General features: G+C 48.4%; 1 protein-coding gene across 2 annotated transcripts in view; it reads right to left on the bottom strand.

The window, feature by feature from the left end:
• Positions 1–17,189, bottom strand: part of KDM2A (lysine demethylase 2A) — a 135,588-nt gene that overhangs the window by 9,163 nt on the left and 109,236 nt on the right. For both annotated transcript variants that reach the window (XM_055144006.1, XM_004618463.2), the window contains exons 13-16: positions 5,527–5,610; positions 2,563–2,832; positions 1,698–1,829; positions 537–626 (exon numbers count right to left, since the gene is read on the bottom strand). In XM_055144006.1, coding sequence (XP_054999981.1) covers positions 537–626; positions 1,698–1,829; positions 2,563–2,832; positions 5,527–5,610 — 576 coding nt within the window. The remainder of the gene's footprint in view (positions 1–536; positions 627–1,697; positions 1,830–2,562; positions 2,833–5,526; positions 5,611–17,189) is intronic.

The following is a 17,189-nucleotide window of genomic DNA, read 5'->3' as shown; positions in this document are numbered from 1 at the left end:
GACAGCAGGTAGGGTGCTTGCTTTGCATATATCTGCCTCAGGTTAGATCCCCAGGACCCCATAAGGTCCCACTAGGAATGATCCAAAAACCAAAACCCCCCAAACTGCACAAAACCCCCTCACCCCACCCATACAAAATGCATTAGAAACTTCAGTGGGTAGGGTGTTTGCTTTGCATGTGGCCGACCCGGTATCCCATATGATCCCCTGAGCAACTGCCAGGAGTAATTTCTGAGTGCAGAGCCAGGAGTAACTCTGGAGCGCCACCAGGTATGACCCAAAAAGCAAAAAACAAATAAACAAATAAAACCCAAAACCTAACAGTAAAACTGATTATTGGGGGCTGGAGGTGTAACTGGGCAGTAAATCACTTACCTTGCAAATGTGAGGCCCAGAGTTCACCCCCCACCACAGCAATACCATGAAAAGCCAGAGATGTAGCTCAGTGCACGCAGGAACACCAGGCTCAGAGAAGGCATGTAGAGGAAGTTGCAGAGGCAAACACATAACTACCTCCCAGCCCTGATGCCTCTTACCTGGGTTTTCTCTGAGCTGTCCTCCTGGTAGCACTTTGGACACTCCCAGCAATTTGGCAATTCCTCATTAAGCAGGCCCTCTCCGTCCATCTGTCAGCAGAGGCAGACAGGGATGTTAAAAACGACTCATTATTTAAGCAAACAAACAAACAAACAAACAAACAGCCTCTCTCTGAAACTTCCTTCACCAAATGACCACACGTAGTTGTCCGTAAGGAAGAGAAGTGGAGTCATCCCAGCACTGGAAAACTGGCCTCCCGTGGGCATCGGAGTCTAGCTCTGCAGCGAGGCTCCTAAGCATCTGGATCAACCTGTGGGGTCTCCGCCACTTTGCAAAAGGCTCTGGCCACTGAGGAGCAGTGTCAGACCTGAGCTAATGGCAGGGCATACTAGCTAGGGCTGCTTGGGTTCAGAGAGGAGTACCCTGGCCTCTGGCTGGGGTGGGGGGGCCTCGACTGTAAAATAGTGATCAATAATAAGAGCCTTCTTTTTTTTTTTTTTTTGCTTTTTGGGTCATACCCAGCGATGCACAGGGGTTACTCCTGGCTCTACACTTTACCCCTGGCGGTGCTTGGGGGACCACATGGGATGCTGGGAATCGAACCCGGGTCAGCCGCGTGCAAGGCAAACGCCCTATCCGTTGTGCTATTGCTCCAGCCCAATAAGAGCCTTCTTACAGGGCTGCAGTGAGCAGCGTAATTGATTATGCAAAGTGCTTGATCCACATTGAGAAGCTGAAGGAAAACTGAGGTTGAGGTCTGAGCTTCCTAATTATGTTCCCCAAGATAACTCAGGCGCACAGGAAGCCATGCCCAGGCTGAGTGAGCATTAAAGGATGGGCTGCTCACTCCCCGCTCACCACCCAGGACCCACAATCCTAGACGGACTAAGGCATGAAGCACTCCACGACACTCAACCGTTTCCACAAGGCTGGACTCCACACCTTCCAGAGGCTGGGCTACAAGTTTCGGGCATTCTCTGAACTGCTCTATCCTCAGGACCCAGCACAGCGCTGACCCACAGCCTGGACATCCGAATCAAGGGTCCATGTTTGATCACCTGTGACCAGTGTCTCTGGTGACAGATGACTCGCTCTCTGTCCCCTCTCAGCTTTAGACACCCTCAGTTGGGCGCTAAGGAGCTCTTAGGGCCTGCCCTCACCTGGAGGCAGCCGGGATGTACAATTTCATTGCAGATACAGCATTCCATGAGCTTCTTCTCAAAATCCTGGGTCTCCTCATTCTGATCTACTTCTCCACAGAGGGAACATGTGACTGAGTGAGGCAGTCTGGGCTACAAGAGAACAGAGATAAAAAAAATCCAACAACAGCAGACTTAGATCCTTATCACTTCAGCTTCTCTCCAACCAAAGATGGGTCACAATTTGGTTCCTGTAATTCTCAAGAAAATAGGGAGGGAATCAATACCTTGCAGAAGATAGGGTTTTGGTAGAAATATGCCTGAGGAACAATATGGGTTGAAACAATTACTTGGAAGACTAGTTTATTTTTCAGTCAATCTTTGGCCTCTTAAGTCCTTTTTTTTTTGAGTGGGGGGGGAGGGAGAGAAAGATGGGGGCACACACCCAGAGGTGTCCAGGGCTTACTCCTGGCTCTGTGATCAGGGATCACTCTTAGAGGGGCCTGGGGGACCATAAGGGGTACGGGGATCAAACCCAGGTTGGCCATGTGCAAGGCAAGTGGTCTCCCTGCTGTACTATGGCTCTGGCGCCCAGCCCTGCCTTTCTAATCTCTTCAAAGAGGAAACAGATGGTCCTGAGTGCCCTTAAAGTGCTGGGCTCTCACTTGAAAACCGGGTGACACTGAAAGATAAATCATTTTCAGAATTAGATACTTTCCTCCTGAAGTCAGGACTAAGAGGGACGAGATGAGGAAGACCCCAAGAGAGCACAGCATTTTCCACTCAACTCCCAAGTCTCTGAGGCTCTGTCCTCTGGTCGGGAGGCCTTTGGTCTTCCTACCACCCCCCCACCCCCTCGCCGTTTTTCACCCAACTGATCACTCACTGCCAAGCACTGCCGAAGGACACAGGACTGCTTCATTCGACCAGGCCCCCCAAACTTCTTCATGTCTCTGCAGTAGTGACAAACGCCACACTCTCCTTGCACGCAGGCCTTGCATTTTCGACACCGCACTCGTCTCCGCCTGGCTCCTGATACGATGGGGGAGGCAGCAGCTGGTCTCACGGGTGTTAACCGTGGAGCTGGTTTCATAGTGTGAGGCTTTGTGATGGGGATGGTGGGAACCCGCACCTTTGGCCGGGCAGGGAACTTAAGCTAGGAGAGAAAACAGTGAGATCAAATATATCGGCTGGTTTTAAGACTGAAAGTGTAGGGATGAGGGATGGAGCTCAGTGGGAGCGTGTGCCTCGAACATAGAAACTGTTGTTCCCTAGGTTTGATCCCTGAATTCCAAACCACACCCCACCACCCCCGGCAAAAAAAAAAAAAAAAAGGTGACAGAAGGCCCATGATTTGGCAAACTATAAAATGTGGGAAAATTTGTCCCCTGATTGTTCTTGTAAATGTGAGTTCACTGGAACACAACTACACTCGATTTTTAGCTAGCTATGGCTGCTTTCATGTTACATGTCAGAACTGAGAAGCTGTGATGGAAACCAAATGGCCTCAAACCTAAAATATATTCAATACTTGGCCAAGTGGGTCAGTGGATCGATGCCAGGGCCCAAGGGTGCGGGGGTGCTCGGGCGGCCATGCAGTGCTATGGATCAGATGGGGTCAGGTTAACCCACAGCACTGCCCCTAACCTTTGCACCCCCTAAGATTCGCTAGGCCCCAAGGCTTCCTACATATCCCAGCCAGGCCAAGGGCCCTCCACACTTCCTCATTCTTTCTGAACAGCACCAGATTATGCCCCTCGAGAGAGAGTACATGGGATGAGGGGAAGATAGGTCTGTTCACTTCTCTGGCACTTATTTCTCCTCCCAAAATGTCCCTGGCAGTGCTCTGGGACCTGCAGGGTTAAACTGGCAGTGGGGGAAGGGCAGTACCTATGACCGAACTCTGTGACTGGCATGTAACCCTGACCTACCTTTCCAGGGTACTCCTGGAATTACTTGGCCAAGGTTCAGTGCCAGGGCTGCGAATGAGGAACTGTTCAGGTCCTGCACTTCTTGGACCACGAAGGTCATGACTGACGGTCCTAAGGGGTGTGGGCATGCGGCACTGGGGTCCTGAGCATGCAAAGCATGTGCCCTGGCCCCCAGCCCATCTCCCAGACTCCTTCTCTATTATCCTATCTTTCTACTTCTGCTCTAGGTCACTTCCAACAGTGCTCAGGAGACCACGCTATGTATCGAACCCCCGTCTCCTACTGTATGTTCCAGCCCCTTGAGCTATTGTTTTTTTTTTTCCCCTTCTTGGGTCACACCCAATGATGCTGGGAATCAAACCCGGGTTGGCTGTGTGCAAGACAAACACCCTACCCGCTGTGCTATCGATCCAGCCCCCCCAGAGCTATTTTCCCCAAACTGCCACTGCTCAGAGTTCACCCCGGCTCTGTGCTCATGCAGTTATCACTTTTGGTGATGTGAGCCATAAACAGAACTGGAGATCAAAAGGGACCTGGTTGCATTCGTGGTAAGAGCCTAAGACCCCCACGCTATCTTTCTGGCCCTCGCATCTTTTTTTCGATTGTCTTTGGGCCATACCTGGCTGTATTCAGGGCTTATGGGGGATCAAACCCAGGTCGTGCAAGGCAAGTGTCCAACCTGCAGTACTACAGCTCTGGCCCCTCCCTTATCATTCTTTTCCTTTTTGGGGGGCCAGAGTGACAGTACAATGGGTAGGGTGTTTGCCGTGCATGCGGCCGGCCTGGGTTCTATCCCCAGCACCATATATATCCCTTAGCCCTCCAGGAGTGATCCCTGAGCAGAGCCATGAGTCAGTCCTGGGCACCACCAAGTGTGGCCCCCAAACAAACAAAAAAACCAAGCACGTTTTCTTTTTTTTGGGGGGGTGGGGCAGGGGGACCAGACCTGGCAGTATTCAGGGTTGACCCCAGGATCTGTGCTCTCAGGGTTCATTCCTGGCGGGCTTCTTGATGCCAGGGATGAAACCCAAGTCAGCAGAGTGCAAGGCAAGTGTCCTACCTGCTTGTACTATCACTCCGGTCTCTCTTATCATTCTTAAGTATGGCACCTGGCATGTAGCAGATACTCCAGAACAGTTGAGTGTGGAATAACTATCTCAGGTATATGTTCATAATTTTTGCACTTGTATTTAACTTGCTGATCTTTCAAGAACAAGGACCATATTTTCTACTTATTTCCCACCATGCCTTAAACACTTTTCTGGCATAAAACAAATGACAGCCAGAAATGACTCGATTGTTCTGCCGCAGTCTCATGTGGCCAAACATAACCAAGCAGTTCTCCCCACCCCCCCCAGAGAGGGGGTTCTTTAAAGGTACCTTGCAGCTATGCACTTTTACATTCTGCCCAAACACTCTGGGAATGTGTGATGGCTTTGCAAGTTTCAGCTAGAAACACCAATGAAAGGCCTAATTTATTTGCTGGACTCACGTCCTTCTATCTTACTTTTACTTTAGAATAACCTTGACAAAGGACAACATGGGAAAAAATTATAAAGGACCTAACTTTAGAGGCATGAAAATTTATAACTAGCTAATAATAAATACTAGCCGACAAAAATAAAAAACAATTTCTTCCTTTTCTATTCAATGAAAAATTTAAAGGGAGATCTTGTGATTTCATTCCAACATAGAAACACTCTAACCTTTTCAGTAGACATGACATGATTTTAACTTGCTCAAAATCCTTTTGGGCTAAAAAGGACAGAACCCCGGTGGCAGGCCCCGGTGTGGCAGCCCGGCGGGAGAGATGCCCAAACAGAAGCCATCTCCTCAGAGTTCCTTTCCACCCCAGAGCAGGACTGGCAAACCAGTAAAATGCATCAGCCCCTTGGAGATCAGGAAGCCCAGTTACTTACCTTGTCCCTTTTTGGCCACTGTACTATCGGGACTCCAGTGAGGGCTAACTTGGGATCGCTGTTGGCAAGGTCCTCCAGCAAAATCTAAGGGTGCGAGAGAAGAGGGAAAAGGCAGCACACTGTAAACAAGGGCTATCACATGCAGACTCAGCCTTCATGCCCACGAGCACCAAGGGCTGGCAGAGCTTGCTCCCTCCAGACGGAAGTAAGTGCAGAGTAAGGACAGTGAAGACGGACGAGCAGGCGCGCTGGGTCAGCCTGCAACGCTCTGAACTGACTTCTGTGCCCAGCTCCCTTTGTGCTCACTGTCTTCTCAGGCTGAAGCACGAGTCACCGTCCTAGTTCGAGACGACAGTGAAACTTTTCCCTTATCATCTCTTTAGTTTCCTATGCCAGTTAATGAATACTAAGAAGCAGTGAGTATTGCCTTTATTTTGCTGAAGTCAAAAAAGCAGAAAATGTTGGCTAATATGAAATTAATAGTATGAACACAACCTTAGTATCTTTTATTCATTTGAGGTCTTTTAAAAAAATGCAATCACTGTGAGATAGTTACAAAGCTTTCATGTTTGTGCCTCAACAACACAATGACTGAACACCCATCCCTCCACCAGTTCCCATCCTCTACCACCAATGTCCCCAGTACTCACCCCCCATCCCAGTCCTCCCCCTGCCTCTACTGGCAGACAATTTTGAGGACTCTTTTTTAACCCTGACAGAAACCTGGAATCATTCTCGGTCTCCCACTACGGCCCCATACCACAGACACAGTTATTTGCCTTTTTAATGTGGCAGGAAGAATCTTAGGAATGATTTGAGGGGCAAGAGTTCTTAAGGTTTTAACCAGCCTAGCTTGAATAGCCTGAAGAACAATGCTACAGTAACTGCCACTTAAGCGAACCACACTGGTTGTGTTATTTTGAAACAAACCTTTCAGACAGAAAGTTCCTAAGCCCAAACCTACCAGAATGAAATCCCTCTGCTGGCCACTGGGGCCCTAAGGCAACAGCAACAGCAACACAACAGATCCAGGAGGCAGGCGGCTAGATTCCTTCCTGGTTGCCTGAGGTCTGTAGCGCCAGAAATGTTTCAGAGGACACAAAACTTCGATCCTGGACAGGTCGGCATGCCGTGCCGCCTCTGATAATCATTTTCCTAACTCAGCAGGCCCAGGGCCTGAAAACTAGGACTTTTTGAGCTCTGAGGCTTTTCTCTACCAGTCATAAGCATCAAGTTCCAAATAACAGAGTCAGGTCTCAGAAAGCCCCTGTAGTTCAAACCCCAGAAGCTCCTCTATGCGGATCCCCTTCGCCAAGTCTCCAGATGCTTCGCCCCCTCCCCCCAGCTGATTTCATTTGCAGCCGTTTTATTTACTTCAAGTTGCTATGGCATCCTATTCTGGAGCCTCCTGTTAGCACCACACTGCGTGGGGGTAAAGAGGCGGGGTACGGTGCCACGTGGGACAAGGCTCTGGTATGGCTCCTAATCTCCCAAGGGTGAAAAATTCAAGTCCATTCAAAATGTGTGCTGGGAGCGCAAAGCTCCCCTCCCCCACTTCGCAGTGGCGAGTAGGACTCTGCCCATTTCCTCTGCCTGCGAACTGAGCTGTCCACAAACAGGGACTTTCCACTTTCGGCAACACAGACCACACAGCGAGCGCCGCGACTGCTGGAGCGAGCAGAAAAGGAACCCAACTGTTCATCCAAACCTGCGGGGAGAGGGAAAGGTAGGTGGAGAAAGTGTCTGCGTGGGGCGCGGGGGCCTGTTCACACGCACGCCACTCAGTTGGGGGGGTCTGTGTGGGTGTGGAGGGAAATGCAGATTTCCTTCCAAGCCTTATTTCACTGGGGCCATACAAGCAAGCACGCCCTGCTTTCATCAAAAAAGGCAGACTCCAGCTGAGGCCCTTCCAGAAACCATATAAAGAAGCCGCCACCCTTTACCAGAGGGGGTTTGGGACAGGGAGGGGGAGGGTGTGGAATGTGGAAAGGCTAACGCCTTTCTAGGATCCTGGCATTAGGGAGAACATTCAAACACAAGCCCACACCCCACACCCCACAGGAAGGGGAAGAGAACACTGGGTGTCGGGCAGAGGGGGGGGGGAAAGGACTCCCCCAAGCCCAGACCCAACTGAAAAGCACATCCCACCAGGCGAGGGAGCAAGTGCGGTGACGGCTCGCCAGCGGAGTAAGCTCAGCATTGTCCTGGACTCGCCACAGCAATTCCCGCACCTCTTCGCCCGAGACAAAGTCCCTACAGTTACACACACCCCGAACCGGAACGGCTTTGCACCCGCCAGCCCGCCTGACCTTGCGTTTCTCGCCGCTCGGGAGCTGCCGCGGCTGTTGGTTGAAGTTTCCCCAGCGTCTTTGTTTTGTTTTCTGTATTGGAAGTTGTGCTGAAGGAGTTAGGTTTTCTGCCTCTAGAAAAATCCCGATTTACTTTAAAATTCTGGAAATCTCCCGGTGTCCATTAGGCTGGGCAATCCCGTTCCAAGCCTCCAGCTGCCGGGAGGGAGCAGCGTGCAAGTGCTCTGAGCTCCTTCTCAAGCCCTTCAGCTCAGCCGCGGCTTCCTGTGCCTGCGAACAATGCTGCTGCGTCACCCACATGCAGCTCCCAGAAATGCTTTGCAACGGAAGATGGCAGGAGGGGGAGCTGAGCTCGAGTGAGCGAGCCAGGCAGCGGGCCCAGCCATCCTGCTGCAGAGCAGGGAGGGGGAGGGAGGGGGCGTGCTCAGCTCAGCTCCCGGCTCGGTGATTGGAGGGAACCTGCCCGGAGGTGAAGGCTGCGCCCCGCCCTTCCCCTCCCACCACCACTGCAATAGGAGAACCCAGGGCCGGCCCCTAGGGCTCCCTGGCCGACTTCAGAAGGCGCCAGCAGCGGGGAAGGCTTTAACCCGTTCCGCATCTGGCCCCGGGTTTGTCCTTGGCTCAGTCCACACCCTTCCCCTCAGGGTCACCTCTCATTGTTCCCGACTGCACACCCATAATTCTCTCACCGCACTCAGGCTAGGGGGAGCCGGGCACTGGGCCCACCCCCTGGAGTTGTTACCTGCTTTACCAGCCTTCAGCGTCCAGAATCCAGACCCAGAAAAACCAGAATTAAAAAAAAAACCACCACAACCACCTCCAGGAACACCAGATTTAAACCAATGCTGACTCAATCCAGTATGTTTAATGGCTAGCCAGATCCCTAAGCAGCCCCCCGCCAACTCAAACTAGCGGAGGCACTTCTGGCCAAGGCACCTTCCAGACCCCTCAGACTGCCCCGCACTCAGGACACCACATCCCTGCCCCATGAGGCTCTGCTGGCCTCATTCCTGATGTTCCCGAGTACTCAGCCCTGCACCACGGCAAACCCCTCGATGCCACCAACGTTACTCAAGTAATGATTGTCACCCCTCTCCATGAACCAACCCATGGCCAAAGCGAAGCCCAGACTGAACAAGAATCTCTCCAGCTACAGTGTGCTCACTATTTTGGAGGTTGAGTTTATGTAATTTTTATCATTATTTGCTTTTTGCGATGCACACCTGGTTCTGCACTCAGGAATTACTACTGGCAGTGCTCAGGGGACCATATGGGATGCTGGGAATTGAACCTGGGTTGGCTGCGTGCAAGGCAAACGCCCTACTCGCTGTGCTATGGCTCCAGCCCCAAGTTTATGTAATTTTTAGACTCACAAACATACATTGGATTTTTAGAAATTAGAGATGCTGCTTTGACGTAAACATACCAGGCCACCAAGAACCTCACCCTTCGCATAGGAGACCATAATGTCCAGCACAAATGTTTCAGGCAGGGCCAGAGCCATAGTACAGTGGGGAGGGCGCCTGCCCTGCACACTGTCTCTGCTCTTTGGCTGAATCTTCCTAGAAATTTTTGTAGGGTCATTTTAATCCCAAGTGTCTCACTAATACTTTATCTTAAGACTCAAAGAACCAATGCAATCAGCCAACTACATTTGAAAAACTCATAAATGTGAGATCTTCCTGGAAAACATTTATTTTGCTATTAATACTACCTAATGTAGAGAGATGACAAAGTAGAAATACTTTAGAAACATGATACTCGAGAACAAAATCCAAGTTCAGGTTGTAGCAAGTATAAATTCTAGAGGTCCCCAGAAAAGGACCCCAAAAGATGATATTAAGAAACTACCCCCACACCCCGCAAAAAACAACCCATGTAAGTTTCCAAATCACAGATTAAACTAGGCCTATTTTTTCTCTTATTCAGAATAAAAGGTATAAAAAAAGATCAGAATTAGTAAGCATATGACATTACATAGGAATATAAAAGCCCCCCCCCCACTTTGGGGTCTATTGACGATCTTGTACCTGGTAGTGCTTGAGAACCAGGCGAGCTAGTCAAGTATTTCTAGCTCTGTGCTGGGGAAACATGGACTGGAGGCCTGAATGAAGGTCAGCTACATGCAAGGCAACACCTTAACCCCTGAGCCCAAGAATATTATACCCCCCCCACCCTTTGGGCTATGTTGGCAGTGCTCAGGGCTCAATTCTGGCTCTGCTCAGGGACAACTCCTGGGGACGTTTGGGGGACCTTATGAGAAGCTGGGGATTGAATAAAGGTGTCAGTGATTGAACTTGGATTGGTTGTAATGCCCTGACTGTTATACTATTTCTTTGGCCCCAGAATATAAAATTTTTAAAAGAATTATATTTATTTTACGGTGCCAGAGACAATACAGTGGGTAGAGTGTTTGCCTTGCATGGAGCTGGCCCAGGTTCCATCCCTGGCACCCACCTGGTCCCACAAGCCTGACAGAAGGGATCTCTGAGCATAGAGCCAAGAATAAGCTCTGAGCACAGCCAGGTGAGGCCCCCAAACCAAAAAAATAAGTGTATCTACCAAAACAATATGTATTTTTTGATTTGGGAACCTCACCTGGCTGTGTTTAGAGTAAACTCCTGGCTCTGTGATCAGGAATCACTCCTGGCAGATTAGGGGACTTTATGGGGAGTTGGGGATTAAACCCAGGTCAGCTACATGCAAGGCAAATGCCTTACCCTCTGTATTATGACTCTGGCCCTAAAATATGTCTATTTTAACCTCACTGTCTATACCTAGTAGCTGAGTTAAACTGGAACTTTCTTTTTACTTTTTTTTTTGGGGGGGGCCCACACCTGGCCAATGCTCAAGACTGACTCCTAGTGGTGCTTAGGGAACTATATGGGGTACCAGGGATCAAAGTTTGATCGGCTGGGTTCATGTGGTACTGGCTGTGTGCAAGGCACAAGTGCCTTACTCACTTGACTCTCTGGCCCCTTAAACGGTAACTTATTTTTTTTGTTTGTTTTTTAATTTTGGGGCCACATCTGGCTGTGCTCAGGGGACCATATGCAATGCCAGGGATCAAGCCTTGGTTGGCAGTGTGTAAAACAAGCACTTACCTGCTATCCTATTTCTCCGGCCCCAAGTCCTGTAACGTTCTACTTACAAAGAATGTGTGGTAACAAAAACGTTGATTAAAACTGCAAATTAAGTTTTATATATACAGCTTGCCTTTCAACTCCTGCTCCACCCCAAAACTGGCTTAATGGAGTATAAGATCTAATTACTGAATCCTCTGAATCCTCCATTTTCCTTATTTCTTTATTAGTGCCAGAAGAGGAAAATGTCTTCTTTCCTCCCCCCTTCCCCATCCCTTCCGTCCCTCTTCCTCAACCTCGTTTTCTATATTTGGGCCACACCTCGTGGTGCTCTGGGCTTACCCCTGGCTCTAGGCTCAAGGTTCTCTCCTGGTGGTGCTCAGAGGATCATACACAGTGCCATGGAACAAACCATATCTGGTCTGCTGCGTGCAAGGCGGATGCCTTAATATCTCTGCTTTTTGGCCCTAGAATGCACCTTCTTAGTCCACAGAAAACCCAGGTCCTCATTTGCATATTTACCCTAACACACAGTCTGGTTCCTAGCAGTGACAGGCATTATTCACAGCAGTGGAATAAAGTTCATGAATTAAAAACATCATTTCATACTGTAATCATGATACTGTTTATCCTGCCCCCAAGTCACACCGTTATGTCTATTAAGTTGGTCAAAGTGCTTAAAAAACAAAACACAGGATGTGCTTCATTTAGTGACTTGTGTAGCCAAATATATTGACACATTAAAAGCCCTTCCAGTCTCCGTGCAATAATATAATAGATAAATATTTATTTATTCTTTTTGGTTTTTAGGCCACACCCAGCAGTGGTCAGGGGTTACTCCTGGCTCTGCACTCAAGGATCACTCCTGGTGGGGCTTGGGGGACCCATATGTGGCGCCAGAGTTTGAACCTGGATTGCCTGTATGCAAGACAAGTACCCTGCCTGTTACACTTTTTCTCTGACCCCCTAAAGACCTTTCCCTAGTACATCCAGCATAAAAAAATAAAAATAAAAATAAAAATAAATGAAATATGTATCTCAAGAATACAACCTCCCAGGGTTTTTTGTTTTTGGGGTCAGACCAGGTGACACTCGGGGATCACTTCTGGCAGGGTTCTGGAGACCGTATGTGGTGCCAGGGTGTGAACCAGGTCAGTCCCAGGCAAGGCAAGGCCAGCCCCTGGACCTGTTCGCTGTACTGTCGCTCTGGCCCCTAGAATACAAGCTCTCAGTTTCAGAAATATGAGAATATCTCACATAAGCAAAACTCCATTTTATCTTTGGTTCACTATTAGAAGTCAAACTTACCCATAAGGTTCTCAATGGGATTCAATCCATACTGATTACCTTCCCTCGAACTTTAACAATTAAGCTCTAGGCTCAGGGATCACTCCTGATGAGGCTTGCTGGACCCACATATGGTGCAAGAATTGAACCCAGGTGGGCCTTGTGCAAGGCAAGAGTGCCCCACCTGCTGTCTTATCCAATCCTCTGGACCCCGAGTAAACACTTCTTATGTTTATTACAGTTTTTATTTCTGGGCCACACCTGGAAGTGCTCAGGGCTTACTCCTGGCTCTGCACTCAAGGATCATTCTTAGCAGGGGACCCACTGTGATGCCAGGGATTGAATTCAGGTTGGCTGTATGCAAGGCAAGTGCCCTTCCCCATGGTACTATCTCTCCGGCAGCTGAAACCTTTATTTATTTATTTAGGGGTCACACCTGGCAGTGCTCAAGGCTTACTTCTTGCTCTGCAATCAGGGATGACTCTTGGTCATTTTTTAGGGGATCATATGGGGTGCTGGGAATCAAATCCGGGTTGGCCAGGTGCCTGGCAAATACCCTACCTACTATACCAGTGCTCCAATCCTGGAAACCATAAGCTGCTCAAGTGAGAAGCAGCCTTCCCCTGTCTTGCACCATTTCTTTCCTCAGAACACTGAGATTTCCCAAGCAACTCAGAACTTGGGAGATAGTGGACACAGGGTGGCAGATAGGCCTGGTACTGGCCACCCTCTTTCTCACGTGCAAGAGAAGCATCTTACCTGTTATACTTTCTTGCTGAACCCTGGTCAACACTTCGTTGGTGGTGCTGTTGTTTCTGGACCATTGTGTAGCTGTGCCCTGGGCTTACTCTTGACCCTGTGCTCAGGGATCACTCCTGGCAGGCTCAGAGGACCACAGGGAACGCCGGGGATCGAACCCAAGTCAGCCGTGTGCAAAAACAAACACCCTACCCGCTGTGCTATTTCTCAACCCTCCCAAGTCAACACTTCTGATGCCCCCTTTCCATCTAACTCATGATTCTAATATTCTGTGGTTCTTTCAACACCGTAGACCTTAACACATCAGAATCTCCAAAGTCTACTTACCATGCCACTAAAACAGCCGGGTCTTCATAGAATTTTGGCTATCGCACTCGCCTTCTCACCCTCGGGCTACTTATTGTGAGAGCTGTAGCTGCCAGGACAGGAAACAACCCCTCCCGAAGGAAGGCACCCTGGGCTTGCTCTGCCTGCACTGCAGCGCAGCCTCTCCTTACACTGCACTCTCCAGCTGAGCAGGATCCGGCGTGTCTCTGGAACACAATGCTTTCTAACGCTTAGGTGATGCTCAGTTTCACATATTCAACCCCTAAACTCACTGTTCTAGAGTCTCCGATTAAACAACTGGTCAGGTGCAGGATTTATTAACCCATTTGATCTTAAGTGAAACTACCTGCAGAGGTGGTTCTAAATCTGCGGTCTCCTCCAAGCAGCTGCCTCTGACTTTGGGTAAACAAGAGAAGATGCGGACAGTCCCGCAAGGAAAATTCAAACACTGTCAGTCTCTGCAGCCATTCACTGGCCTCTTGTCCCTTGTGCTCTGGCCTGCCTTACCCAGCAAGGTGGCCATGCCGAGAAAACAGAAGAAAGTTCTCTCCGGCACTCCCTAACGATGCTCTCCAGTCTTATCTGAACATATCCCCACCAGCCCCCTTGCAGCCACCTTTACTGTTTAAAAAAAAAAAAAAAATTGAATCACCTTGAGATACAGAGTTACAAAGCTGTTCATGGTCAGGTTTCAGTCAGACAGTGTTCCAACACCCACCCCTCCACCAGTGTACATTTCCCAGCACCAGTGTCCCCAGTTTCCCTTCCACCACCCTCCCCCGAGCCTGTCTCTATGGCAGGCGCGCTGACTCTCTCTCCTCTCTCTCCTCCCTCCCTCCCTTTCTCTCCCCCTCCCCCATTTGAGCATTATGGTTTGCAATACAATATACTGAGAGGTTATCCTGTCTGTTCCTTTACCTCCATTGAGCATGCAGTTCTTATCCAGAGTGATCACTTCCAACCATCATTGCCATAGTGGTCCCTTCTCTAGCCCAGCTGCCTTCTCCCCCAGCGCTTGAGGCAGCTTCCAACCGTGGACCAATCCTCCTGGCACTTGTTTCTACTGTCCTTGGGTATTAGTCTCATATTATGTTTTTTATATCCCACAAAAAAGTCTAATCATTCTATGACTATCCCTCTCCTTCTGACTCATTCACTCAGCATGATACAGTCCATGTCCATCCACTTATAAATCAATTTTCCTAACAGCTGCATAGTATTCCGTTGTGTAGATGTACCACAGTTTCTTTAATCAGTCATCTCCTCTCAGACACTTGGGTTGTTTCCAGATTCTGACTATTGTGAATAGTGCTGCAATAAACACAGAAGTGCGGGCAGCATTTCTGCTGTGTGTTTTTGGGTTTCCAGGGTATATTCCCAGAAGTGGTACAGCTACCTGCAGAAACTTGACAGCTACATGCAAAAATATGAACCAGACTGCTTCCTAATGCCAGGGACAAAAGTCATATCAAAATGGACTAAAGACCTCAATCTCAATATCACACCTGAATCCTTAAGACACACGGAGGAAAATGTGGGCAGAACTTCGTGACGCTAAAGCTAAAAGAGTCTTCAAGGATGAAACACTGCTGACCAAGCAAGTGGAAGCAAAGATAAACAAATGGGACTCCATTAAACCAAGAAGCTCCTGCACCTCAAAAGAAATGGTGACCAAGATACAAATACAGCCCACAGATTGAGAAAATTATGAAATACCCATTTATAGAGGGGTTAATATTCAATATATATATAAGGCACTGGTAGAACTTTATAAAAAAAATATATCCGGGGCTGGAGCAATAGCACAGAGGGTAGGGCGTTTGCCTTGCACGCGGCCGACCCGGGTTCAATTCCCAGCATCCCATATGGTCCCCTGAGCACCGCCAGGGGTAATTCCTGAGTGCAGAGCCAGGAGTAACCCCTGTGCATCGCCAGGTGCGACCCAAAAAGAAAAAAAAAATCCAACTCCATCAAAAAAACGGGGAGAAGAAATAAACAAAAACTTCCTCATAGAAGAAATACAAATGGCCAAAAGACACATGAAAAAATGCTCTACATTGCTAATCATCAGGGAGATGCCAATCAAAACAACAATGAGATATTATCTCATGCCACAGAGACTGGTACAGATCAAAAAGAACAAGAGCAACTACTGCTGGCATGGATGAAGGGAGAAGGGGACTCTTCATTGTTGGTGAGAATGCTGACTGGTTTAGCCTTTTTGGAAAACAATGTGGGCATTCCTCAAAAAGCTAGAAATTGAGCTTCCATACATCCCAGCAATTCCTTCACTGTTTAATGTTAGGCCCCATTTTTTCCCCACATTTCCCTCTAGTGTACCTCTTCTCAAAAAATCTGTCTTTACCACTTTAATTAAGGGAGTTTGTATATTTATAACATGGTACTTGACCTTGTACGACTAAATGGTGGATTAAACTTCCTGCAACTGGATTCACTGGCATCAAAGTGATCTAGAGACACAGGACTAAAAGGATAGTTTTCTTTTCATGAACTAGAAATACTGATACCTGTGTCAAAATAATGTTAGTAAGATATAAACTTAGAAACCTTTTTTTCAATGTGAAGTTAACAAGTCTCAATTTAGTTTGCCACAATTTTAATGTTTAATATTAGAGAACCACAACTTGGGACTAGAGATAGTACAATAGTAAGGCACTTGCCTTACATGGTGGCCAATCACGGTTCAATTCCCAGCACCCCATTTGGTTCTCCAAGGCCCGCAGGAGTGGAGTGCTGAGCCAGGAGTAACTCCTTAGCACTGCAGCGTTTGGCCCAAAAAACAAGAGCCACAATTTAATGTTTCCAACAGAAATCTATGATGGAATAGCTACAGAAAAGAAAAACAAAACCAAAACTTTTTTCTAGGGAAAGAAAAAGAAAAACCAAACAAACCCACTATAATCAAACTTTCAGGATCACACCATAACATATGTCCTATCACAATGAAAAACAAAATTAATGTTCTTGGGTCTCTCAAAATTGGGAAGTAAGGTAACACCCGATGATGTTTAGGGTTCACTCCTGGCGGTGCTCAGGGAATGGGATGCTGGGGATCGAACCTGGCCATGTGCAAGGCAGATGCCCTACCCACTGCACTATTGCTCTGGCCCCATTTTTTATTATTATTACATTTAAAAGGTTTTGGTAAGTATTTCTGGGTCATATCTAGCTGTGCTTGGGGGCTACTCCTGTGCCTATGCTTAAGGGGTGACTTCAGGAGGTGTTCAGGGTATTATGCAGTACTGGGAACGGAACTAGGGCCTCCTGCATGCCAAGTCTGTGCTCCGCCCCTTAAACCCTCTCTCTGGCACTGGGATCTAGTTTTTTTCTTTATACATGTATTCTGGGGCGTGGGGGTAGGAGGAGGGAATTTGGGTTGTAACTCGTGGTGCTCAGAGTTTAACTCTGGCCGCCCTTGGGTAGGGACCAAAGACAGTGCTGAGGACTGAACCAGGGTCCTGGGAGAAGTGTCTGCTGCAAGTCTACTGCTTTACCACCTCCTACACTATCTCTCTGGTCTGACCTAATTTTTTAAGGCAAGAAAATGTATTTACGGGGCTGGAGCACTAGTACTGCAGGGAGGGCATTTGCTTTATATGTAGGTTCGATTCCCAGCATCCCATATGGTCCCCTGAGCACTGCCAGGAGTAATTCCTGAGTAAAAAGCCAGGTGTAAGCCCTGTGCACTACCTGGTGTGACCCAAAAAAAGAAAAAAAAAAGCCTATTAGCTGTGTTCGGGTCTTACTCCTGGTGGGGTTCTGAAACCATACCATACATAGTGCCAGAGACTGAACAAGGTTGGCTGCATGCAAGGCAAGCGCCTACCTGCTTGTATTATCTCACTGGCCCCCAAAGTCTGTTTACCTTTGTTTTGTA

The sequence above is a fragment of the Sorex araneus genome, chromosome 6 (assembly GCF_027595985.1).
Source record: "Sorex araneus isolate mSorAra2 chromosome 6, mSorAra2.pri, whole genome shotgun sequence".
NCBI lineage: Eukaryota > Metazoa > Chordata > Mammalia > Eulipotyphla > Soricidae > Sorex > Sorex araneus.
Note: the sequence above shows the minus strand (reverse complement) of the source record. Positions and strands in the feature narration are given on the sequence as shown.